At 42.5% G+C, this 27,269-nt stretch overlaps 1 protein-coding gene across 1 annotated transcript in view; it reads left to right on the top strand.

Moving 5' to 3' along the window:
- SCN11A (sodium voltage-gated channel alpha subunit 11) overlaps positions 1-27,269 on the top strand; it is a 166,074-nt gene that overhangs the window by 76,212 nt on the left and 62,593 nt on the right. The window contains exons 13-24 of the mRNA XM_082348288.1: positions 2,628-2,769; positions 3,411-3,608; positions 4,541-4,714; positions 7,358-7,487; positions 8,514-8,752; positions 12,492-12,677; positions 14,968-15,336; positions 16,986-17,417; positions 19,950-20,069; positions 20,834-20,948; positions 23,155-23,309; positions 26,593-26,766. Coding sequence (XP_082204414.1) covers positions 2,628-2,769; positions 3,411-3,608; positions 4,541-4,714; positions 7,358-7,487; positions 8,514-8,752; positions 12,492-12,677; positions 14,968-15,336; positions 16,986-17,417; positions 19,950-20,069; positions 20,834-20,948; positions 23,155-23,309; positions 26,593-26,766 — 2,434 coding nt within the window. The remainder of the gene's footprint in view (positions 1-2,627; positions 2,770-3,410; positions 3,609-4,540; positions 4,715-7,357; positions 7,488-8,513; positions 8,753-12,491; positions 12,678-14,967; positions 15,337-16,985; positions 17,418-19,949; positions 20,070-20,833; positions 20,949-23,154; positions 23,310-26,592; positions 26,767-27,269) is intronic.

The following is a 27,269-nucleotide window of genomic DNA, read 5'->3' as shown; positions in this document are numbered from 1 at the left end:
GTTTGAGGAAATGTTTTAATTTCATTCTTTTCCATGTAGCTGTCCAGTTTTCCCACCACATTTATTGAAGAGACTGTCCTTTTCCCATTGTATATTCTTGCCTCCTTTATTGTAGATTAATTGACCATAAGTATGCAAATTTATTTCTGGTCTCTATATTCTATTCCATTGATCTGTGTCTATTTTCGTGCCAATACCATGCTGTTTTGGTTACTGTAGCTTTGTAGTGTAGTCTGAAGTCAGGGAACATGATATTCCCAGCGTTGTTCTTTTTTCTCAAGATTGCTTTTGCTTTTCAGGGTCTTTTGTGGTTCCATATAAATTTTAGGATTATTTGTTCTAGTTCTATGAAAAATGTCATGGTTATTTTGATAGGGATTGCATTAAATCTGCAGATTGCTTTGCAGTAGGATGGACATTTTAACAACATTAATTCTTCCAATCCATGAACATGGTATATCTTTCCATTTCTTTATATCATTTTCAGTTTCCTTCATCAGTGTTTTATAGTTTTCAGAGTATAGGTCTTTTACCTCCTTGGTTAAGTTTATTCCTAGGTATCTTATTCTTTTTAATGTTATTTTAAATGGGATTGTTTTCTTGCTTTCTCTTTCTGATAGTTTATTATTAGTATATAAAAAGCAACAGATTTCTGAATATTAATCTTGTATCCTGAAATTTTACTGAATACATTTATTAGCTCAAATAGTTTTTTTGATGGAGACTTTAGTTTTCTATCTATAGTATCATGTCATTTGCAAATAGTGATAGTTTTACTTCTTCCCTTCCAATTTGGATGCCTTTTGGTTTTTTTTTCTTGGCTGATTGCTGTGGCTAGGACTTCCAATGTTATGTTAAATAGAAGTGGTGAGAGCGGGCATCCACCTTATTCCTGAGATTAAGCAAGCGTGGGCATATGTTCTTCGTGAGCAGAGTCTCAGTTTGTTACAGGCCTCCTGTAAGTCCCACTGGTTTTCAAACCAGCTAAGGGAACTTGTCTTCCTGGTGTTGGACCCCAGGGCTGGGGTGCCCAATATGTGATTCGAACCCCTCACTCCCCAGGGAGGATCTCCGAGCCCATGATATCTCTCTCTTCTGTGCCCCTGACTAGGGAGTCCCAACCTGATTGCTTCTCCTCCCTTCCTGCCTGACTCTGTGTGGATCTTTCTTTACAGTCTTGTGTCCAGTTTACCGCCAGTGTCCAGTTTGTTTTCACGGAGAATTGCTCCACATGTAGATGTATTTTTTTAATATAAATTTATTTATTTATTTATTTATTTCTGGCTGCATTGGGTCTTCGTTGCTGTGCGCGGGCTTTCTCTAGTTGTGGCGAGCGGGAGCTACTCTTTGTTGTGGTGCATGGGCTTCTCATTTCGGTGGCTTCTCTTGTTGTGGAGCATGGGCTCTAGGCGTGCAGGCTTCAGTAGTTGTGGCACTCAGGCTCAGTAGTTGTGGCTCACGGGCTCTAGAGTGCAGGCTCAGTAGTTGTGGCGCATGGGCTTAGTTGCTCCACGGCATGTGTGATCTTCCTGGACCAGGGTTCGAACCCATAGCCCCTGCATTGGCAGGCGGATTCTTAACCACTGCGCCACCAGGGAAGTCCCATGTAGATGTATTTTTGATGTATTCATTGGGGGAGGTGAGCACAGCATCCTCCTACTCCGCCACCTTGATCTCCTCCCAGTAAAAGCACTATATTTAGAGATACGGACCTAAAAGAGCTAAAAGTTGTTGAATTTGGGGTGTATAAATGACAGATGAAGAATGATGGAATGGTTTTCATTACAAGCCTTTTGGTGCCATGTGACTTTTTTTAAACCACATGCATGTGTTACTTTGATAAAAATACTATATTTATTACAAATTAAGAAAGTACATACTCATAGTATATTCGACAGATGCACTCAATGATGTGTTTTTGGTGATGTGAACAAAGACCTATATGCAAGATATCTACTGCTTTTAAAGTAAAACCCAAATGTTTGTAAGAATAGAGGACTGATAACAATTGATGTCTAAATATTTAGCATTAGCTAAATATTTAGCACTTATATAAATCCCAGAACTGTAGGACATGAAGAGAAATGAGATACTTCCTTGTATGCTGGTGGAAAAGACCTCCAATCAGTACCATTCCATGAAAAAAGCAAAGTGCAAGAGAGTGTTCAAAGAATGCTCCCATTCATATATTATAGAAAATGTATATTGATACATATGTGCTTTTATATTCATAGAGGACTTCTGAAAATTTACTAAAGTAACTTTAACAGTGCCTCTAGGAAGTGGGACTGAGTTGGGAGAGAGGGAGACATCATATTCATTGTATGTCCTTTTTTTACTCTAAAGTGTTCACTATGTCACTGCACTTAATTTTTCAATGAAAAACTGCTGATATGAACTTCCTAATCAATCCATTTGAAGAGAGTCTATGAGTGCCCATGTTTAGATATAGACTGGGAGGCTTGGAAGATGGAGGATGGTCAACTCTATAAATATTCTCTTCACCTAGGACTTTTGAGTGTGAGCCCATGGTTCTTGGAATAATCAGTGCCCTGGGCAGGGTGTCGAGGGGAGGTGGGCTGCAGGGTATGTAATTCTTTCTCTGTTCCTTTGTTTCCAATATCTAGGGCTTGTTCTGAACAATTTGAATGCAAACATACCAATAAAAATCCTGACTATAATTACACGAATTTTGACAACTTTGGCTGGTCTTTTCTTGCCGTGTTCCGGCTTATGACCCAAGATTCCTGGGAGAAGCTTTATCAACAGGTTATCTATTTATTCATTCTCTCTCTCTATTTCCCTCTCTCTCTCTCTCCCCCTCTCTTCCCTGCCCCTCTGCCTCCCTGCCTCCTCTCTCCCTTTCCATCACTTATCTATCTCTTCATCATTTATTTATAACCTACCATCTCTCCTTCACCTTTGTCATCTATTTCTTATCCTTAACAGTTGTACTGTTAAATTGTGTTTTAGAAATTCCATTAGAAACATCAAAAAAAAAAAGACTATAAATGTGATATTTGGAAGAAGCGTACAAAAAACTCCTCTTCCTAGAAATATCACCCCTCTCCAGATTCCCCACTGACTGAAGTTCCACCACTAGTGCTTCAGCTTTCATGCAGCATTGCTCTCTCTCTTGCCTTTTTAATTTAAAAAATGCAAATACCCTTGAGAAAGTCACAGTAAAGTCACTATGACTTCTGTGTGAATGTACAGATGGCATTTCCTTGCTGAGAGATAGGGCATCAGGAGCTCTAGGTGATGGGGGAGGCAGACGATGATGCTGCAGGTAGCTGAGCCAACCAGGGCTGGGGAGAGACCAATTGCTACTGTGTAATCTCCACTCGAGGTCAAGTCACCCCTCTGCGGAGGAAGGATTCAGTCGCCAGCATGTGCTGTGTCCCTTGCAGACTTTGCGCACCTCAGGGCTCTACTCAGTCTTCTTCTTTGTGGTGGTCATCTTCCTGGGCTCTTTCTACTTGATTAACTTAACCCTGGCTGTTGTTACCATGGCTTATGAGGAACAGAACAAGAATGTAGCTGCTGAGACAGAAGCCAAGGAGAAGATGTTCCAGGAAGCCCAGCAGCTGTTAAAGGAGGAGAAGGAGGTAGGGGCACGTGGTGTCAGACAGTGGGGTCTGCTTGGGAGGACCCCAGAGGCTGTGGGGTCTGACACTTAAGGTTTCTGTATAAGGCCTAGTCTCAGTGCTTTCCCAACTGGTGCTTTTCTGAGAATTTTTAAGCCCCTTGCAGCTGGCTCTGCTACAGTCTCCCACTAAGATGTCCAGGCGCAGGGCTCTTGAGGAAGGGAACCCTTGGTTTTGATGATCTTTGACCTTCTGAAACCTGAGCCTTCAAAGATAGATCCCAAATTGCTGTCTAGAGGATAAAATGTGTGTATATGTAAATTAAGGCTCTGCTCCAGGCTTTCCTGTGGGAAGCTGGAGATGTTCGTGTCCAGGGACTTTGCTTGCGAGAGTCTGGGAAATCAATCATGGTGGCTGTAGAGATGACAGTCATGATCCTTTCTTATAATTCTTGTTATATTTACAGGCCATTCTTATTGTTTCCCTGGCATCTTTACATTTTTTCAGCTCTAAGATTCTAAGATTCGATTCTAAGATTTCAGAGCAGGGCCATGTTTTATGCTTTTTCTCATCCTCCACAGAGATTTATCAGGAGGAAGCCCATCTTAAGTGCTTGATATCTGCAACGTTAAGCGCAAACATTTACTGAATGCTTAGCACATACAGGGCACTGTGCTATGGGTTAGTTACACAGAGATATCTAAGAGTCAACCCTGCCTTCGAGGGCTGCAGTCTCGTGGACAAACAGGACATGTTCCCCACATAAACAATGACAAAGCTAGCATCCCACATAAACAATGACAAAGCTAGCATATTACAGTTGGGCAATGAGCAATCAAAATGGTCCAGTGCTACCAGAAGAAAGGAGAGAATGCTTACTGAGGTCGAAGTCATTTACAGTGTTCTGTGGGGAGTGTGATCTGTTCATTAATTGCTTTTTTTCACTTTCTAAGGCTCTGGTTGCCATGGGTATTGACAGAAGCTCACTTAATTCCCTTGAAGCATCGTCTTTTTCCCCGAAGAAGAGAAAGCTATTTGGTAATAAGAAAAGAAAATCCTTCTTTTTGAGAAAGTCTGGGAAAGACCAGGTTCCAGGATTAGATTCTGATGAAGATTCTTCAAAAAAGGCAAGTTTTGGCCAAGGGATTGATGATACTTTAGCACTGTTCAGGGGGACAGGTCAAGTTGTCAATCTAATTGAAAGGACTCATTCATTCACTCAGTCATTTATCCATTCATCCATTTGCACATACTTCCCTGCATCCATGTGTCTATTCAATTATCCATTTATTTACTGATGTCTATTTAAAATGTTGACAGTGTTTATTTGGCACTGGGGTAGGCACTGGGGATACATGGGATATATAACACAGGCAAGTAATGATGAAGGCACACTGACAAGGAGGCAGTTACTGTTCAGTGTGATGACCGACATGATGATCATTGAGGGAGAGCAGAGCAGGAGCATCGTCTTAGGGGCAATGTTTGTTCCCTGCAAGGCCAACCCTGAGACGTTAGAGTGCAAGTAGATTATTTGGGAAGTGATCTTAGGAAGCACTAAGAGGGGAGGGGAGAAGTGACACATGGAAGAGAAGGTGGCCAATTAATGTGCATTATTAAGCCAGTTTAATCTCCCTGGAGTGAGGGCACTAGAGTATTTATACACCAGCTTTGGTCCATCATTGGTTCAAGACTTCTGGGGTCAGGAAACAATAATTTTTCTGTATTTCTGACTTGCTATGTGTTAGGGCAAAAGTGTTTGGGTTGCCAAAGGAAGCCTGAGGACATATGGATGGGGCCAACAATAGCGTCTGCTTCAGACAACCAACCCCAGACTTGGTGGGGGCTGGGAAAAGAGCAGTGGATCAGAAAAGAGTTCCCAGAGGAAGCAGTGTGTAAGCTGAAAGGATGAATTAACCGGGTAGAAGGAAGAATGAAGCACTACACATAGAGAGGACAGCACACGCATAGGCCTGGAAACAAAGGAGAGCAGAATATGACCCAGTAGAAAATGTGCAAGTGTGTGTGGGCGCGCGCGTATGTGTGTGTGAGATGAGGTTGGGGGGGGGGGTGGCAAGAGGCTCTAGTGGTAAGATATGGACCATCATAAAAGGCCTTGAAGCCAAGCTAAGGAGTTCATTCTTTACACTGAGAGCAAGTGGTAAGCAGTATGGAAAGGTTTTAAGCAGAAGAGTGATATGACTAGATTTACATTGTGGAAATCCTGGATGCATTGAAGAGAGGGGACTGGAGGAGTGCGAGACTGGAGGCAGCCAATTAAGAAGTTGTTGCAGTGATCTAAGTAAGAGGTGACAATGGCTTAAACTATGGTTAGGGCAGTGAGGATGAAGAGAGATGAACAGGCTACAGTGATCTGCAGAGGAAAAGATTTGGCAATTGACTAGATGTAGAGGGTGGGGTTTATGGCTTGGGTAGCCGACTTGTTGGTGGGTAATCTACTGAGATGGGTGAAGAGCATGTTCTGGGGGCGAGGAAGATAGCAAGTTTTGCATGTGCCAATTTTGAGGTGCCTATGGGGCATTCCAGTCAGGCTACTGAGTAAGCAGTAGGATATGCAGAAAAGAAGCTATGAGAGGATGTACTGTAGAAAAAGAAAGCTTATTCTTATCATTTAAGGTGGGGGATGTTTGAACATGTTTTAATTCTGGAGAAGAGAAGTCAGAAGAGAGGAAGATGTTGGTGATACAGGCCAGGGAATAATAGCTGGAGCCTCTTTACCGAGGTAGGGGGAGGATGAAGCAGGCAGGAGGTGGGTGTGTGTGCCTGAGCCTGGGGTGGGGAAAGGGAGTTCAAGGGCCTTTGTAGAAGTAGATGCACAGACCTCACCCACTGCTCTGAGCAGTTCTCTGATGGAGTGACAGGGCAAGATCTCATGATTTAGAGGCTTCTTTGCTGTCAGATCACAGCATATTCAAGAGACTGCATATATTTTTTAATATTTTGCAAGTTTTTCCTCATTTCACAAAGCAATAGACAAAGACCCAGACACCTAACATAAAGTGTCTTTTCCCTTTCACTAGAATAGGAAATAGCTATAGAAAGACTGCAGGCTCCCTTTAGAATAGCTTTTCAGAAAGGGATAGTTCCCTCTGGGGCCATGGTTGGTCAGAACTTTGGGGGAATACGTAATTACAGATACCTGAGTTTTCTGGATAGCTGAAGGTTTATGTCCTTTAATCTCTAGATACTTTAGAGTTGTAGATAAGGTGAGAATCAGTAAGCTCTTAGACATAGCCTGAGTGCTTGAAGTTTAGTATATGGATTTTGTGGTATTTATTTTGACTGTTCTTTTTAGTTACTGACTATTTCAAAATCTATTTAGGCAGCCACTCAAGGCACTTCACTATGTGGCCTCAATCCACCTTTCTAAATTTATACACCACTTCTGCCCCTCGCAAACATTGTTTCTAAATCGCACTTTTTACTGCTTTCATACCCTGAACCATTGTGCATTAGTTTTTGTAAAATATTTTTTGCTCTTTGTTGACAATGAATAAAACACGGAGAAAGAAATGTTTCTGTAGGTACAACTCTAGACTCTAGAAATGGGCATACATAAGAAATATGAATGTTCAAACCATATTTCTCTTATCTATTAAATGTGAATTAAGAAAACTGCACCTTTGGCATGCCATGAAGTTGAAGTGAGTTGAGCATCTTCGCTGCATGTAGCATTGAAACAAAGTTTGTCAGGTTTTGAGGAGAGGTCGCCCCTTCCCTTAGATGGTCCACTATGCCTTCTCTTACAGCCACACCTACTTGAACAAACCAAACGACTGTCCCAGAATCTGTCAGTGGACCACTGTGATGAGCATGGAGACCCCTTCCAAAGGCAGAGAGCGCTGAGTGCTGTGAGCATCCTTACCATCACCATGCACGGTAAGTTCTGTTCCAAGACCAAGGGGGAGCCTAACTTCAACGATGTCCTTCCCTTCTCCCTCTCTCTAGCCCCCCAGAAGCCCTCTGCAACCCACTGTACTTCCTGCAGAGTGACTCCCCATGCTTCTTTGGAGCATGTGAGCAAAATGGCTTGGAAGAAGCAGGCCTTCCTTGTGGGCCCACCCTGAGCTGCCACTTGGGTAGTGGTGGGACCAAGTGCATCAACAGGACTTCTCGTTCAGGCCAGGCAGTCACAGGAAGTTTCAGTGACAATGATAGCCAGCCAAAGAAGAGAAGACATAGAAGTTTCCAGGAGGTTACAGTTGTCATTGAAGTTAGAATAGGAATCTGGCATGAATAATAGAAGAAGACTTGCATATGCAGGCTGGAACCATCTGATGGACCTGATTAACAGGAGGCAACAGGGACCAAACTGAGGGGTTCGTGTTCAAGGGCAGGACTCAAGTCCCAGCAAGAATGGGATTAAATGGGTTCGTAGCACTTTTGAGCCTATTGCATCATCTCATGAGGCCTTGAAATTGTGTGGAAATCAGGGTGCAGCTGCTTTCTGGCCTGAAGTCAACCAACTGATAGCATGCCTTTTGTTTCAGTGCTTATAGATGCCCCTGCCTGAATATCTCCCCTTCCCCTGAGCCCTGGTAGCTTCCTGTGCTCTGGTACAGCCGTCACCATGGTCTTCCTCGAGTGAACATAACTTGGGCTTGTGTCTGTCTCTCTCATGGGTTCATAGCCAGTCAGTGTTGACTTCCCCATCTGTATCTCTCACAGTGCAGCCCTGCTCCCAGATGCTCAATGTAAGTATAAAGACTTGAAGTACTTGACTATATCACATGGAAGTTGAGTGTGGGAAACCTTCCTAGCTATGCGTCAGTACCCTTCTTGACTGATCATGTTGTAGCACAGGAGATGCTAGGGAAGAGGGAGGAAGGAATGCACACAGGCAAAGAACAGCCAGACTGGCTCAGACCTAACTCCTCAAGTGCTCTTTCAATTTTCCTTCTCCAGAACAAGAAAAATCACAGGAACCTTGCCTCCCATGTGGGGAAAACCTGGCATCCAAATACCTCGTGTGGGACTGTAGCCCCCGGTGGCTGTGCATTAAGAAGGCCCTGAGAACCATGATGACTGACCCCTTTACTGAGCTGGCCATCACCATCTGCATCATAATCAACACTCTCTTCTTGGCCATGGAGCATTACAAAATGGACCAGAGTTTTGAGAATATGTTGTACACAGGGAATTTGGTAACTCTAGGCTTTTAAAAATATAAAACATATTTCAAACTTTGAATTATAACTCTTTCAAAGTCTAAACATTTTGTGAGTGGCCTAACCTAACATAGGTATTTGGTCCTCTTAGGTGGAGTAAGAGGGAAAAGATGACCGTTAGGATTTTATTTTTACCCATTTCAGTAATTTTCCATGGGCCCCTGTTCGCCCTCTAGTACGTTGAAGTGTTTCTTTAGTCATCTAATGGATGACTAAAGAGTCATTCAGTGGTAAGGCAGAAGCAAGTAGACATCTTAAAAGGTCAACTATTTTGGATAATCAAGAAAACATTAACCATATCCAGAGACCCATGGTAATGAGTACCATGGTCCCCAGTGATATTGATGACATCATTTGTCACAAAACAGTGTGACTGCCGTTACTAAGTGTTATTTTCCCTGGAAAGGTGAGTCAGAGCCTGGAAGCTGTAGGAGGTTCTTTCCCAGGAGTAGGTGTGAGAGGCTTGTGGGGTGGGGTGGGCGTGGGGTTCCATACTTGAGCCTGCTTCAGTGTGTTTGTTATTGGATGAAGCTATTCTCAGTTAAATTGGGAACATTAAGATAGGGGAGCAGATTTTTCAAGAACTGTTCACTTTAATTCATAGCTCCTGCAGAAGGCCCAAGGGAAAATTAGTTTCCCAAATATCAGAAATAATAAGTAAGTACCTAGTGAATGTTCTACCCTAATTTGCTAATGAGTTAATTAGCTAAAAATCTTACCAGAATGTCTAGCCTTTTCTTCTTACAGTTTTATGTTATTTTTCTAATTTAAAAAGCAATGCATGTTTTTTTAATTTTAAAAATAAATAAAAATACAAAGAAAGGAAATACAAAGAAGAAACTCATTTCCTATGGTCTTACTAGCAAAGATGATCATTTTTAGCATTGCGGAATATTTCCAGGTAGTATGTATGTATGTAGGTATTTTTTAATTTTCCTTTTTTTTTCACTTTGACAAGAACCCACAGTACGTATTGAATCAGGAGTTGGTCCACAGAGCTGCTTCCATGCATCAGGTTTAGGATGGTGTAGAACTGTAGACAGGTGCCTGTCACCCTTGGTTCCACATCCCATGTGCAGGAAGAGCAGGGAACTGCAGCATAAGAGCAGGGTGGATCTCCTTACAGACAGTCTGCATTTAAGTTCCTTTTCCCATACTGCCTTTGGGAAGAAGTGCCCTGTGGGTGTGCATAGGTCAGATTAGATTCCATGTTGCACAATAAAGCTAACACACAGAATACCTTCTAACAGGCTGGCATCTTCTGGGCTCCAGGCCAGGGTGTTTAGCTCTCTCCTGTTGAGGTGTCCCCGAATGGCCTGATGGTTTAGTTTCACTTGGAGGCAGAATGCTGTGCCCTCAGGGCCACAGTCCCTACCTTCACAGAGTTAGCAGGACCCATCTTTCAGCATCTCCTGGTAGATGGAGTTATTGGATAAATTCCAGAGAATACTCAAAGAACCCAGAGTCATCCGCCTGGACAGGGCTTCCCAATTGCAAAGGTGGTCTGTCCATCACTTCATCTTCTGGTCCAACTGTGGGAAATAGCCAAAGCCCGCCTCTCACATTTGCCACTGACCAGGCATCCGGGGTGCTGAGGTGAAGTTGCATTTTACAGTTGGAAGCTGGCAAATTAAGTGACATTCTTCTTCACTCTCTCCCAGAGGCAGAAGGAGCAGAGGGACATTGCTGGTGTCTGAGAACACAGGCAGCAGCTGGACCCTGGGTCCTGAAAATTGAAGGGAAACATGCAGAGCTGGTTATGTAGCCTGTGCATCTATTCCATGTGCCCCATTCCCTAGACATGCAAAAAAAGGGGCAGCCACCTCATCTCTTGTGCCCCTATGATGGTGGTGCGGGGAGACCTTGGAGCCCTGAGCTTGAAAGAGCACATTCAGACCTCTCCCGTCTGATGGGTGGACCAGGATTAAGCTGGCCTGTGGAGTTCTGTGGACTAGACTTAGAAATGGACTCTCTAGGCTTCAGAATTGCTTGAATCAAGGGAGTACATTGAGCTCCCAAGAAGTCATAAATAGCAATTGAATTGGATTGCAAAACCAATGGTCTCAAAGCATCTAGGGATGCTGTTGGGCTCAGACACCTAAAACTTGAAGGAGACGGGAGGAGGAAGAGTGGGTCAAAAGGGGATGGAGATCAGTCCAGCACAATTAACTGGAATGCGCAACACTGCCTGCTTTTAGGCGCTGGTTATGGCACTGGGCAGGGATAGGCAGCAATGTTTAAAGGGAAAAGATAGGTATAAGCTTTGATTTTTCTTTGCCACCCTTGATTTCTTTTTATTTGCCTATTCTGTATTTATTTATGCCTATCCTTTTTTTTTAACTCGTGTCATTTTATTTTAGGGATGTATTTTATAAATAGTAAGTCAATGACTTATTTATAAAAATAGATCACCTGTTACTTTTTAAGAAGGAAATTTGATCATTTAGGGGTTGTTTTTGTTGTTTCCAGAACTAAAGAGGGGAGTCTTATAACACAACGGTCCCCAACCTTTTTGGCACCAGGGACCGGTTTCGTGGAAGACAGTTTTTCCACGGACTGTGGAGGGGGGAGATGGTTCAGGTGGTAGTGCGAGCGATGGGGAGCGGCAGATGAAGCTTTGCTGGCTCGCCTGCCGCTCACCTCCTGCCTGGTTCCTAACAGGCCACAGACCGGTACTGGTCTGCGGCCCGGAGGTTGGGGACCCCTGTGCGTTTTAAAACGGACATTTTAAAAGACTTTAACCCTTTTCATATTACTGTATTATTTTCATACTATTGTTTTTCTCATTTCTATTTAATGTGTGTATGTGTGTGATAGAGAAAGTGCTATTGGCTATGAAGGAATGCTTTGCTTTATCTTCTGCAAAGAATAGAAGATAGATTTAGTTTTGAATTTGGCTACTATGCTACATTTTGCAAATTTCTTAAGCCTGTATTTATCTAATTGTTAAAGACAGAGAATTATTTTTCCCTTGGAAGAGACATAGTTTAGTGCTTTTTAAGCTCTTGCCCCTCCTTTTAATTCTTTGATATTTTGTTCTGGAATGATGCGCCCTGCATTCTAGTGAGTCTTTAGGATTATATTCTGACTCGCTAATCTTCCTTTCAACCATAACCAATCTAGGGTTTATCCTCTATATCAGGTTGCTCAAAGACATTTTTCTGTGCCTGGTAGTGTTTTTCAGTTCTCTGCTCTGGGCCCTTTTAATTTAATTTTTTTTTTTTTTTCTGATCAAGGTGTTGAGATTGAATGGTTAGGTGAACTCCTCCTGCATTCTGGTTTATGAACGATATTTATCTTTAGTTTTCAGAGCTGTTGTGTACTCCCCCCACTTCGGAGTTATTAGTATCTTAAAGAGAATTCAGAGGAGGAATTGCTTGACACTTCGTATTACTCTGCCATCTACCAAGAAGCCAACTTTGCTTTAATTTTTAACAGAATGGAGAATAATATTTATTCTCCATCCTGATGTCTCTTAGCTTGGTGACACTGGAGTGGAGGCCGTGGAGGAGGGCAGAGAGAGGGGCAAAGGTAGAGTGAGGTTCATACTACAGTGGTAAACGTTTCTTTTTTGTGGATTGCAGGGCATATTGTATCAAGCATGAGAATACATTTTATTTCTTTGTAACCTCTGTAATTCCCTTGGACCATTCTTAAAAGTGTATCTCCAAGAAGAGGTAGCTTCCTTTTCTCATTTTTCTTTGTCTCGCTGTAGGTTTTCACTGGCATTTTCATGGCTGAAATGTGCCTAAAAATCATTGCGCTGGATCCCTACCACTACTTTCGTCGAGGCTGGAACATTTTTGACAGCATTGTTGCTCTTCTGAGCTTTGCAGAGGTGATAATAAATAGTATGTGTCCAGGAAAACAAAGTTGTATGTCACTTCGTTCCTTAAGAGTGGTAAGGCACTTTCTTTCCTTCTTTTTTTTTTTAAGAGGCTGTCAGGATGATAATCCAATTTAACCAGCTCGCTGTTTATTTATTTATTTATTTGGTTGCACCAGGTCTTAGTTGTGGCAGGCGGGCTCCTTAGTTGCAGCAGGCGGGCTCCTTAGTTGTGGCATGTGAACTCTTAGTTGTGGCATGTATGTGGGATCTAGTTCCTTGACCAGGGATTGAACCTGGGCCCCCTGCCTTGGGAGCGTGGAGTCTTATCCACTGCTCCACCAGGGAAGTCCCATACTGAATAACTTATCTGACAGGATTGAAGAGTCTTGAGTGAGTTCAGTAGCTAGTTTGGACTAAACTTTACCATCTTACCTTAACCTGAGAACCAAAACTGCACTCCCCCTCCCACCCAGGTCTTTAATACCTTTGTGAGTCCCAAGGGGTCTTCTCTCAGGTGAACCCCTACTTTCCTCCCTCTCTCTCCACAAGATGATCCTTCAGGCAACCAGATTCAAAATTGTGTCTTCTGGTATCAGGACTCTGCTCCTTGCTTCGTGTACAACCCCTCCAATGATCTCTTCCCCCACAGAGCTCTGAGCCAGGCATCCTCACAGCTGGGCTCACCAAGGAGGTGTAGACTACAGAGTCCAGGATGGGGGTTGGGTGCTGCCTGCAGGTGTTATCTCACAGGGTCCCTCCTCATTGCTGCCAGTACCACATTCCTTTTCTGTAGTCTTTGCCCTCCATCCACGAACCATTGGAGGCATCCTGGCAGCCTTTGCCGAGCACCTGATATGTACATGAGGGAAGGCTCAAAGGTGAGGAAAGCACTGCCTTCAAGGAGTTTGCAGTCTAGGGAAGATACAAGACAGGCCCAGAAATGACTATGAGGCAAAGTGGAGTGTGAGAGACCCCACAAGAGGTAGGGACAGAAATCACAGAGAAATCACATGTGGGAGGGGAATAGAGAAACCACAAAAGGTGACCTCTTGTCCCTTTTCAGAGATTTACTTTTTTTTTGGCATGGATAGGATTTCTAAGCCTGTAGAATAAGACATTTGATTCAGTTACTTAAGCATACATTTTATACTTGGCATATGTTAGAAAATCACACTGCTTAAAGTCAGACGTTATTAGGCTGCTCCCTAAAGTTTTATTGGTGCTTGGGTGAGCAAAATTACATTTGCTTTACTATTGTTTAGGCTTATTACAGCCATGCTATGAGGCAAGGAGCTCTGTGGCATTGCCTGTGGATAAGAACAGAACCACAGTTTCTCCCTGAGATGCCCTCAGCTCCCCTCTAAGTAGACAGTGGTGGTCCTTCTCTTGTGATATAAGTCTTACTGACCTGCAGTATCTCCCCACCCCGCAAATAGTTGATACTTAACAGGATTGTACTTTGGAGTGAAACCACTGGTTTACATTGAAAGTTAATATAAGAAATAATCTATGAAACTAGTTGCTGTGTTGTTTCTAAGGTTGTTGTCTCCTATAAGGTCTGTAAGTTTCCATGGAGAAAATTTCTCGTGGAAAAAGAGAGTGTGTCTTGACTGGCTGATTGCCTTTTCTCTCCTAGGTACAAAACATCATGTTACTCTTGTCATCGTTATGAAGTTTAGATTCAAACTTGGGACCTCAAATATATAATACAGGAGTTAGCAAACTTTATCTGTAAAAGGCCAGATGGTAAATATTTTCAGCCTTACAGGCCATATGGTCTCTGTCGAAACCACTCAGCTTTTGCTATCGTAGCACGAAAGTAGCTGTAGACAGTAGAGAACGCATGTGCGTGGCTGTGTTCCAATAAAACTTTATTTATGGACATGGAAATTTGAACTTCATGCAATTTTCATGTGTAATGAAATATTTTAAAAAATTATTTCCAACCATTTAAAGATGTAAAAAACATTCTTACCTCTCAGGCCATATAAAAGCAGGCAATGGGATGGATGGGCCCTGGGGCCAGAGTTTTTGACCCTTGGTATATTATATAGGGTTCCAATACATTCATTATATTTAATAAACATGTATGCTCAATTCCACCATCATGATCCCAAAGTCTTTATCATTTAAAATATTAGACCAAAATATTCCATTTTTAAAACAAAAAGTAGATACAGGTGAATATTAGATTGGGACATGGAGTTGGTGACCATGTTTAGGATGGATCTGGCTTTGAAAAGATTTTTGAAAGTTGTAAATGCTGTGGTTTGGGAACATGTCATTTAAATTATAGCTGAGCAGATGGAATTTGTTCTTAACTGGCTTTTCTTCCATTTTTGTTTATTGTCTGTTTTTACAGCTGAGGGTCTTCAAGTTAGCCAAATCCTGGCCAACTTTAAACACACTGCTTAAGATAATTGGCCATTCCGTTGGAGCCCTTGGAAACCTGACTGTGGTCTTGGCCATTGTGGTCTTTATTTTCTCAGTAGTTGGCATGCAGCTTTTTGGCTCTAAATTCAATTGCATAAAGAGTAATTCAAAGTCCCATGATCCTGCAGTCCCATGTTTACGACGCTGGCACATGGGGGATTTCTACCACTCCTTTCTGGTGGTATTCCGCATCCTCTGTGGGGAATGGATCGAAAACATGTGGGAATGTATGCAAGAAGCTAACCAAGCACTGTGCATTATTGTGTTTCTGTTGATCATGGTGATAGGAAAACTCGTGGTGAGTGTCTTAGTTTTGTTGTTGTTGTCATTGTATTAAATACATGGACTAAACAAATGCATTGGCTTCTTTTGTAACACTTCACTAGTGAAAATTGTTACTCTAAGTATAGTATTATAAATGTAATGTTATATAATATTTTAAAATGTGCATTTGAATTTTGTTTGAAGACAGTACGGTAAGCATGAAAGAAAACCTTGTCACGTAGTGCTCATAAAGATGTCCCAATGTCTATCCTACTCCAGGTGGTTATTCAAATCGCCATTGATTGGCCGAGGTAGGGGTTTTTGACTTAATTTGTTCAATAGATGTAAAGAGATGTCCACTGAGGAAGGTTTCTTGTTGTTTAAAAGAAGAAGAAGGAGGAGGAGGAAGAGGAGGAGGAGGAGGAAGGGGGAGAGAAGGAGGAGGGGAGAGGAGAAGGAGGAGGGGAGGAAGGAGGGATGAGGAAAAAAAGTGGTCCTTTTACTTCCTCTGGACCTTTTATGACCGTGACTCTTGGTAGAACTGCAAACATTATGCAACCATGAGAAGAACTAAACTAAGACAAAGTAAGCACTGAGGAAGATAGAGGGAAGGTGGAACCAACCTATTGTCGGGTCATGATTGGTCCCCTGTTTAAAACGTTTCAAATATCTTGTCATGTGACATTTTCTTATTGTGTAAGCTGCCCTGAGTCTGTTACTTGCAGCTGGAAACATGGCTGTTTATGGAGAGGCTAATTAGGTGTACACCAGTGAGGGTATGAAGAGACAGGAGACAGACAGGGATACCTGAGCATAAGATCTTCAGAATTGAGTTGGGGCTATCATGCAAATATAATTAACAATCCACATAGAAATAAAATTAACTATCCTAAATACCTAATAAGTGATGTTGATAGACAGTAAGACATACGAAAGATCAGAAGGGCAGGGTATCACCCAAGGGAGTGGGAAGGGAGCACTAAGAAAGGCTTTGTGGGAGACACAGTACTTGAGAAGGGCACTTAAGAGGTAAAGAGGACTTAGCAAATAGAGGAGAGCTTGAGCAAAGATCCAGACTTGGGAATTCTCCTGGTGAAGCTGAGGAAGAGTGACTAGACCCGTTAACACCCACAAGACACTTCTCCCAGAGAGCTGTATATGTTTGAGCTGGCGAGAGCCACAACAAAAGAGATTTAGAAAAGCCTGCACAAGTATACCATCTCTCAAATTGTGCAGACAGGAGAGGACCTCATAGCACAGCAGTCTTAGACATCAGACCCATATCCCTGTGGGCAATTCCAGAAAAAGTCCAACCTCATGATTCTGGCTGATCCCCAAGGAATATCCACTTTTGATTTTGCCACATGGTTTCACCATTCAGCCTTACACTGGCCAGGGTCTACAATACATGCTGCTTACACACAGACAGACTGGATATGGCTGTCTGCACCCTTTAACTTCAATTTTTCTTTGGTCTTATCTTGATGTCGCTATTACTTCCTCAGTCTTCTCTCCTTTTATTTATTTTATAGATGAACTTTCTTGGGAGGCAGAAGGACATAGAACTCTCATTTGATTTTGTTTTGGGTCTTGGGGAAAAGTTGTTGTGGAAACCTACTGTATTCTTTCCTTTGCTAAATTTTTCATTCTCCTTATGTCCCCCCTCCCTTTGCCCCTTCCCAGGTACTCAACCTCTTTATTGCCTTGCTGCTCAATTCCTTCAGCAATGAGGAGAGAGATGGACACTTGGAAGGAGAAGTCAGGAAAACCAAAGTCCAGTTAGCCCTGGACCGGTTCTGCCGGGCTTTTTGTTTTGTGATGTATACTCTTGAGCATTTTTGTACCAAGTGGTGCAGGAGACAACATTTACCAAAGCAAAAAGAGGTGACAGAAGGCCCTGAGGCAGAGAGCAAAGGTGTCATTCCCCTGGTCACAGAGATGAGAAAGGGCCCAGAGACCTGGGAGGAGTTTGGTGTACTGACTTCCGCACCAAAGACCTTGAGTGTCGGGCATGATCGGACTTGGTTGGCCCCACTAGCAGAGGAAGAAGATGATGCTGAATCCCCTGGTGAAGATAAGGCACAGCCTGTCACACAACCTGAGGCTGGAAAACAGGTATGAAGGTTCACACATTAACTTAGAGGTTGTACAAAGCTAGAGTTGCCATGGGGCACTGGTTGCCTGCCCTGTTCTGAGCACTATGCAGAGATGATAAGGGTATAAAATGTGGCGGCTGCACATCCGGGGCTGGTTCTAATCATGGTCCTGCACATGTGGCACAGGTGGGAGGTGTCAGAGGAGTTCAGAGGGGAGCACGATCAGAGTGGGCTGGGGCAACAGGGGAATCAAGTGCCTTTGGTTGAGCCCTAAAAGAAGAAGTATAGAGTTTGAGTTGGCTGAAAGGTGAGAAAGGGAGTGTGGAAGGTGAAGTGAATAGCACAAAAAGAGATTTTGTTTCTTATGAATTGCCTACCACCCTGGGAAAGGATCACTTAGCCATAGCTGCTACCCCTAGTACTCGGAGGGGCAGTAGTCTCTCATCTCTCAGCCTCCCTCTTCCTGCATGGAACCTCTGCCCTGCAAACTAGCTGGAGTAAGGGTGATCAGGGCCCCAGTATTCTCAAGCTTTTGAACCTGGAATAGAGTCTCTGTCCTATGAGTAGAAACTGAATTGAAAAAGGAAATCCAACGTCTTGGCCACATTCACCAGAAATTTAGCCTCTTCAACTCAGAGTTGGAGGAGATGAGAAAAGTTGGTGACCTGCACCTTCTGGTGAGATACATATCTCTTGATTGGGAGCTGAGGGTAAAGGGAGCCCCATCTTCTTGGTCACATCTGCCTAGAGTGGAGCTTCTGTCAAACTGAGCTGGGGGTGGGAAGGAAGAGAGCAGGTCATGCATGGCTCAAGTGACATAGACTCCTGCTGTTATTACTGAAATATGTAGATTTTTTTAGTAAATATTTCTTCATTTGCTGTATGCCCTTAGGACAATTTCCAGAAACTTAAATGATTTTTTATGAATATTTTCCACCACTTATGTTAATTTTCCTGTGGAGCATGTCTGCAGAGCTTCTTACTTTACCATCCAGGAAGCAAAATTCTGTATATCTTTTTTTAATTAAATTCTAAACTTGTTAATTTTAATGATGCTTTCAGATTACTATACTAATTTCATTTTTTTTCTCAAGTAAATTCACCTCCCTGTAGCTAATTTTTGAGGGCTACTCGTTTTATGTTTGTCTCCTCATACATTTTGGAGTGTGAATTTGAAAGCTCATCTTTGTGGGAGGATCTGTCCCTCTCTTTGCAGTCTAAGTTCTGTGGTATCTTTAATCGACCCTCCTAGGGGATCCATTTCAGAACTAAGTCTTGTATTGCCAACTTGGGATTCTTGTCTAATAGTGATACTGGGCATTTTGCAGATCCAGTCACTGAACCAGTGGCTCCCTTTGCCCAGGTCTTGTTTCTGAGGCTGTGCTTCCTCCTTCCTCTCTAGGTATGCAGCTTTGTATAATTGTAATCCCAAACATTGGCCACAGCTTCTTTTATTTATTTATTTATTTATTTTTAACATCTTTATTGGAGTATAATTACTTTACAATGGTGTGTTAGTTTCTGCTTTATAACAAAGTGAATCAGCTATACATATACATATATCCCCATATCTCTTCCCTCTTGCGTCTCCCTCTCTCCCACCCTCCCTATCCCACCCCTCTAGGTGGTCACAAAACCACAGCTTCTTTTGACTTTCTCTCTTAAGTGCAAGAACTTCAACCCAGCCCACAGTTTCAAGCTTTGGACATAACTGTGGTTTCCTTCCTCACACGGGGCACTTTTATTCACCATTACCTGCTACATGCTTTAAATTGTTATTACTTTATATTTTTGTTCTGTGTCTGGTCCATAGATAATGTGTACCTGTTTATAGTGTGTGTATGTTCAAAGGGGAGAAGTGTTCTTAAATCATGACCTTACAGTGTCAGATTCACAGGAACCCTCACATAGATTTTAGGATGAAACCTTCACTTAAGGTGTGACTTTGCATATCCTTCTTGGATTTAGCTGCAGGTCATAGGACAAAATTTATTTTTTATTTTTATGTTGTGATATATTTTCATATTTTCTTTATGCCTTTCAGTTACCTATTTTGCTAAGCCAACCCTCTGTACCGAACAGAGTAAAAAAATTATTTTCCAAGTTATTCTTCTAATATTTTTATTCATCTATTTTTACATCAGAATATCAAATGATTATGGATTTTAATTTTTACTATATTCTGACATTGTAATATTTTTTCAGGGATAACTAATCATGCCAGTACCATTTATTAGACAATTTATTATTTTGCCATTGAATTGAAAGGCTACAGTAAGTTTCACCTCTTAATTATTTGGTGAATTTTGTATCCAAACCATATTGTTTTGATTATATTACTTATGAGTAAGTTTTGTTATCTGTTTCCTATAGTAGTGTTCCAGAATTATTTTATGTTGAGTTTTTCCAGGATCAGTTTTCAAAAGTAAAACGGAAAAGGTTAATAATATAATAATTTTCATGACAAACAGAAAACCAAATAGAATTCAAACTTGTTTCATCTCAAGTGAGATGTCCAGAAGGAATATTAATTCTACTTGGGGTTTCTCAGTGTCAGGCCAGTGAACTCCATCAGAAGACCAAGGAGCCCACCAGTCCAGGAGCTCAGAGTGTGGAAATGGACATATTCTCTGAAGATGATCCTTATCTGTCGATACAGAATCCCCGAAAGGTAATTTTCCCAGGGTGTTCCCAGAAGAAACATGGCTCATCCATACACCTTCTCCAAGATAGCCACCGTGGAAAAATATCAAGATTAGTACAAAGCAAACTGCCAGAATTAGATCTTAAGCAAATGTCTAGGCCAGGGTTTCTCAACCTCTCCACTATGACATTTGGGACAGGATAATTCTGTGTTATGTGGACTATTCTGTGTATTGTAGGGTGTTCAGCAGTACTCTGGCCTCTACCCACTAGATGCCCATAGCATCCCCCCATTGTAAAAATAAAAAATGTCTTTAGACATTGCCAAAATGTCTCCTAAAGGGTAAAATCAATGACATAGCCAAAATGTCTCCTGGAGGGTAAAATCAACGAGAACCACTGTTCTAGGCCTATTATTCTGGGAGTTGAGGTAGCTGACAATTTCAGTCTCAGTAAAGTAGCATCCTTCTCATCACCTGGCTTCCATATTTGGAGTTAGTCAGCAGATCAGAGGTAAGATTTGGAGAGAGGAAAAGGTTGAGGTACTGTGTCTTCATGTGCCTTATCTTTCATCAGCCAATGGAGAGCAGTTAGAGAATTCTTTCCTGAAGTCAGGGCTGGTCAGAACATTTAGGAAAGAACACAACAAGAGGTATACTTTCTAGACACCCCTCATACCTTTGCCTAGCTAGTTTCATGCATAAAAAGTCATAAAATAAGGTATTAGGTATTAACCATGGTGACAGAGGGTGTTGGAAAGTGATTCCCCCTTTCCTTTGTTCTGATGTACAGAAGTCTGATGCTACGAGTGTGCTCTCAGAATGTAGCACCACTGGTCCACAGGATCCCTTTAGGCGGGTACTTGAAATGGTTCCCAAAAAGGAACCAGAGAGATGTTTGCCCAAAGGTAAGTGGCAGTATTCCTACATTCAGTTCATGGAATATTTCGATGGGATTCTGTTATTCTTTGAAGATCTATGGTTTTGATAGATGCCTTCTTTCTACTTCTACTGGAGACAAAAGTGAAGAGTCTTCCCTGGATTCTTGGGACCATTTCAGGAAATTCTTGATTTAGGTGGGGTCAACTTGTACAGCCCAACTACCAGGGTAGAAAATCTAGAAAACTTTCCTAGAAAGCCCACTGGGCCAGTATTTTTGCCACTTGGTAGAGTTCCCAGTACATCAATTGTCAGGATGTACTAGAGGTCATAGACCAAGAGAACTTGACCATAAGTCTGGGGTTGACTAGAGCCCTTGCCAGGCCCTCAACTCATCTCTCAAGATTTTTCTCTGGGAGCAGGGGTCCAAGATGGTGGCGTAGGAAGACCCTGAGCTCACCTCCTTCCATGGACACACCAACTCTACACCTACTTATAGAGCAGTTCCTCCTGAAAAAGACCTGAGGGTTGATTGAACAGCTACTGCACATAGAAAGACCACATAGAAAAAAAAAAAAAAAAAAAGAAAGACCACATAGAAACGGGTAGGAAAGACGGAGACATGGTATCCATGGGAATCCCACCCCCAACTTAGTGACCTACAGTAGGAAGTAATATTGCTGCTGGGCCAGAGCACAGACTCACCCACCTTGGGACGCAGCAAGAAAACAGCAGTTTAAAGGGCATCTAGACTATACTGGAAGGAAATCCATGTACTAATCCTAGAGCTTCTGCCACATGAGCAGGGAAGTACTGGAGCCCTCTGTGGGGTCAGAGGCACCAGAGAGCGCCTTTGTTTGAGTCACCCCTAGAACTCCCCCTGGCCCTCACTCACTCCAGCTCTAGCTACCCTACCAAGGCAGCCTTGGCCTCAGCACTCCCCAGGGACTGACTCCAGCCCAAGCCTGCTCTAACCCCAGCTGCCCCCCAGCTGCCCCGCCTGGGTGGCCTTAGGAGGAGTGCTCCCCAGAGATTGCCCCTGGCAAGCTCCAGCCCCAGTTGCCCTGCTAAAGCTGCCAGGTGCAAGCCATCTACATAGGGGATACTCACACACGAGTCCACTCCTTCGAGACCAAGATAGGTAGCTGTTTCACCTAGTTCATAGAAACAAAAACTGAAAGTCATTATGAGGAGACAGAGGAATGTATTCCAAATGAAAGAACAAAATAAAACCCCAAGAAAAACCCTAAAGAAACAGAGGTAAGTAATTTACCTGATAAAGAATTCAAAGAGATGATCATAAGAATTCTGACCAAACTAGGGAGGAAAATGAACTTCATCCCAGTAAGAACTTCAACGAAGACTTAGAAAATGTAGGAAAGAATTGAATAATACAATAATAATACAATCCACACCAAGACACATTATAATTAAAATGTCAAAAATTTGAATATATTGTGCCAGTCCCTTTGCTCTGTAAAGTTTCTGCTGAAAAATCATCTGATAGTCTTATGGAGGTTCTCTTGTATAAAGCTATTTCTTTTTCTCTTGCTGCTTTTAAGAGTCTCTCTTTGTCTTTAATTTTTGACATTTTAATTATAATGTATCTTGGCATGGATCTCTTTGGGTTCATCTTGTTTGGGAATCTCTGTGCTCCCAATCTCCAAACTTGGATGTCTGTTTCCTTCCCCAGGTTAGGGAAGTTTTCAGCTATTATTTCTTCAAATAAGCCTTTTGTCCCTTTTCTCCTTCTGAGGCCCCTATAATGCTAATGTTAGTATGCTTGATGTTGTCTCAGGGATCCCTTAAACTCTTCACATTTAAAAAAATTCTTCTTTTTGCTGTTCTGATTGGGTGATTTCCACTACCCTGTCTTCCGGATCACTGATTTCATTCTTCTGCATCCTCTAATCTGTTAATTCCCTCCAGTGCATTTTTCATTTTAGTTATTGTATTCTTCAGTTCTGATTGGTTCTTTTTTATATTTCCTATAGTTCTATATCTTTGTTGAATTTCTCACTGAGTCAGAACTGGCACATTATGACTCCTATTCTGCTCTGTTGGCCAAATGTTGTCACATGGCTAAACCCAGATTCAAGGGGTTGGAAAAAGACTCCACCTCTTTAGTTGGAGGATTTGCAGAGTCACATGGTGTGTACAAGGAGGGGTGAAGAGTTGGGCTATTAATGTACATGTATTATAGACACTAATGATAGTGATGCTAATTCCTTGCAGGCCTGGATTGCTGCTCTCCATGCTGTACTGTGGACAAGAGAAAGTCCCCTTGGATCATTTGGTGGAAACTGCGGAAAACCTGCTACCAAATAGTGAAACACAGCTGGTTTGAGAGCTTTATTATCTTTGTGATTCTGCTGAGCAGTGGGGCACTGGTAAATTATCATGGTCTTGTGGGGACATTGGGGATCAAGGCAGCTGGGTGGCTTCATTCTGACTTGGCCCCTCACGGGGTTGTGAATGTGGGGAGACCAAGAAGAAGTGGGATCTCTGCTGTTGTATCCCCTTAGGGGACAGGGTTTTGCACAACAAGTTCTGGAGGAATGCTACAACCGGGAAATCCCCAAGCCAAAGATGCTTTACCTGTGGGAAGGATGACCCAAATTGGCACTTTTTCTTTCTTTCTTCCTTCCTTCCTTCCTTCCTTCCTTCCTTCCTTCCTTCCTTCCTTCCTTCCTTCCTTCCTTCCTCCTTCCTTCCTTCCTTTCTTTCTTTCCTTCCTTCCTTCCTTCCTTCCTTCTATATTGGCTGCACCACACAGCATGCAGGAACTTAGTTCCCCTACCACGGATTGAACCCATGCCCCCTGCAATGGAAGTGTGTAGTCTTAACCACTGGACTGTCAGGGAAGTCCCCAAATAGGCACTTTAAAGTGGCTATTGGAGTCTTGCCCTTGACTCCAAGTCTGTCCATCATTCCTGGAGGATTTCTAGACGTTTTCACTGTATCTTATACGTTTCCTCCTCTAGACGGCAATGTTCCTATTCTCTTTTTTCCTGAAGACCATAGTGCTGCTTTCTAAAAGGTAAAACAGGAGGAGAAGTCAACAGGGACCAGATTAGGATATAAGTTGCCTTGGTATTTTTCACCACTCATGATCCCTTGAGAGGAGAGACAAAGAGATACCACTTTATGTGTATGACAGATCCTTCTAAATTGAGGTATGGTGTGATTTCCAGTGAGGTTTGGAAATAATTGAATCCATCAGCCTCCCTAGCCATATAGTCATAAACTCCTTTCTGCTCTCTCTTCTCACCTTGTAGTCCATCTTTCCTCCTCTGCACGTATATACCCACCTTGGGCAACAGTATGTTCTCTCTTATCACCTACATGTTTCTCTCTCTCCCTCCCATTATGTTCTGTGTCTCCTCTTAAGATGGCCATAATATAAAACTAAATTCTCTTATTATTTGTCATGTCAAGTGGAATGGAGTACTGAGCTATCCCTTATGGATTTAGAGTCACAGAACATTTCACAAGTTGCTAGGAGGGACAAGGACATGTCTTGTTCCTACACCCCTGCCTTCCTGGTTAGTGCTTTACACCTGTGTTATCTCTAGGTGAAAGGAGAAGAGCACACATGGGGGCCCACCAGAGCCTGTGATCAACAGACATCCCCATTTACCTGCTTACTGTAATATAAATTATCCCTGAAACAAAAAAGAAAATTTCCCTAAGACCATCCCAGAGAACTCCCTTGATTAATTTTTATCGCTCACCCTGTAGGGTTCCCTGTAATCTTCTGGTGATTACATCTCACCAGCTGTCTACACTTCCAAAAGATAGGGTTCTTGCATTTATTCCACAAATGGTCATTGTTGTCTGCCATGCCCTGTGTTAGTCAGTAGCAAAGCAGTGGTGTTGTCACAAGGTCACAGACACATACCCCATGCACTGTGTGAAAAAACTTATAATCAGAAAAGTAGCAGAGGGCACACAGTCCTCTTAGTTCTCATCTGCCTTCAGATGAGGCAAGCATAGCCTAGGCAGAGTGATACTGAGCACACAATGCAGAGGGTTCCAGGAGAGGGACCCAGGCCCTGTTTCACTACACATATTTATAGAGAAATGGAGACAAGAAACATCTAGTCCCTCACCACCGTATGTAGTATATGAACCAGCAGCCTCGTATCACCTGGCAGCTTATTAAAAATGCAGAGTCTTGGGCCCACCCCAGACCTGCTGAATCAGAACCTAGGTGATTTGGGGCTCATTAGAGTTTGAGAAGCTCTGATTTGGGCAACTACTTAATAATGGGAGCTTCCTGGATTAGGAAATGGCCTAGTTATATTATGGGAGCTTCCAAAGCTCAGTTGCTGATATCAGCCTGCTCTTCCATTGGGCAAATTCAGACCTGCTGAGCCAGCTTGTTGCTAAGTTTCCAAAATGAGAGAGGAAATGAGCTTCCAACACCATTCAGATTTGTCTCTCCTCAAGAGGCAAACAGACAATCCCTGACCTTCAGGAGCTTGGAGGCTAGTAGGGAAGACAGATGGAGTCCAGGCAATTATAGACCAGGGCCATAGTGATAACACTCAGAGAAGCAGTGGGTGACATAGAGCCATGTAGGATGGCACCTAACCTATTCCTGTGGAAGAAGGACCGTTTCCTATAGAAGATATAAGCTAAGCTGAGATCTTAAAGGCTGACCAGGAGCCAGTGGGGCAGAGGAGGAGATGAAGGGCCTTCTTCTGTCAAAAGCCCACTTGGGGGTTGGAAATGAGACTGTTTTGTTCTTTATTCTTTTTCCCTAGGGTTGTGGGACTGTGAGATTACCTTAGTCCCTGACAGCAGGGCTGATTTCTTTCTTGCCTTCATTTGGCATTGCCTGCCAAATGAGTTGGCAGGTTTAGTGCCTCTTCTCTCTTTTCTTTCATCCTCAGTAACACTGTAAAGACCAAAAGGACAGCTTATACCCTAGTAATATAGACCCTGAAGAGTCACATGCACACATACTTCAGGTGAAGGAAATGTTTGGATGTAGCATGGAAAAAGGTCTCTCCAAAAGCTTGGATATCTAATTTTCATAAATTACACTTAATGAAGTTTAATATTCAAAGTAACTTACATTGGGAGCTCTAGCCCAGTGCTTCCCAAACTTTTGCAAATCATGGTTCACATACAAAATGATCACATATGTAGGGAACACTGGGGTAAACGGATAATGCTGTTTGTGGTGGAAGATGACGAGCCTCAGGGTTGGCAGGATCCAGAGTGTGGGCTAAGGTGTTTGGACTTGATGCTGTAAGCAACAAAGAGCCACTGAATAGAGCCACCCAGGTAACTAGGGGGATGAGAGAAATGGTGTATGCCACTGGGAGTTTCTGGAAAAGTTGGCAAGATATTGTTGGTAAGAGTTGAAAGGATTAGGAAGACCAGGAAATAGTGTGGTGAAGATTTTTTTGGTAAATATTCCAGGAGCCAGTGATGAGAGCCTGGGGAACTATAGTGGCAACAGAAATCTAGAAATAGGATTTTCCTTCTTCTGGTTTTACTTACTCAAGGAATTGTTTCTATTGGAAAAGTTCAGCCTTAATACCTTTTGAGCAAAACCTTGTCACCAAGAGAGGTACTAGTTTATTCAAATAAGGAAGAAAAATAAAAAGTACAGTCAGCAGAGAGTTCAACTTGGCCTTTGGATGTGCTTTATCATTTCAGGTATTTGAAGATATTTACCTTGGTACACAACCCAAAATCCAAGCAATACTTAATTGTACTGACAGTATTTTCACATACATTTTTATCTTGGAGATGGGTCTGAAATGGGTGGCCTTTGGATTTAGGAAGTACTTCACCAGTGCCTGGTGCTGGCTCGATTTCATCATTGTGATTGTAAGTTTACCATCTCTGTGTCTCATGCAGGTGGGGATTGAGGCGGGGTGGGTAGGAGTGGAGGAGGGGATCACATGGGAGCTGCTTTTCCTGTGTGCCTTATATGAGTGCCTCTCCAAAATATTTTCTTCACATTCATCCATCAGCAGTCCAGCCTTTCCTCGTTCCCATTCCTCATATGCTGCATCTCATACGCTCACCACCTCAACCCTTTCCATGATAGTACTCATTCACTTCTCTCCATAAGCACTGCTTATGTCTGATGTAAATCTAGAATAACTTTGCATATTCTCTACTTTTACTTCTCCTTCCAACTTTTCATTTCTTTTCAAGACTTCTCAAAGCAGGTCAGCAGCGAGCAGATTAGACTGGTCTCCGTCTTGATTGTCAAGCAACAAAGAGGATTATTCACATACATTTTTTCATTTAATCTGAACAACAGTGTTCCGAGTTAAGCAGACCTATATATCACCTACCATATTAGAGACAAGGAAACCTGAAGC

The sequence above is a fragment of the Balaenoptera borealis genome, assembly GCF_965194805.1.
Source record: "Balaenoptera borealis genome assembly, chromosome: 12".
In the NCBI taxonomy this organism is placed as follows: Eukaryota; Metazoa; Chordata; class Mammalia; order Artiodactyla; family Balaenopteridae; genus Balaenoptera; species Balaenoptera borealis.
The sequence above is the reverse complement of the archived record's forward strand: the minus strand, read 5'-3'. Positions and strand labels throughout refer to the sequence as shown.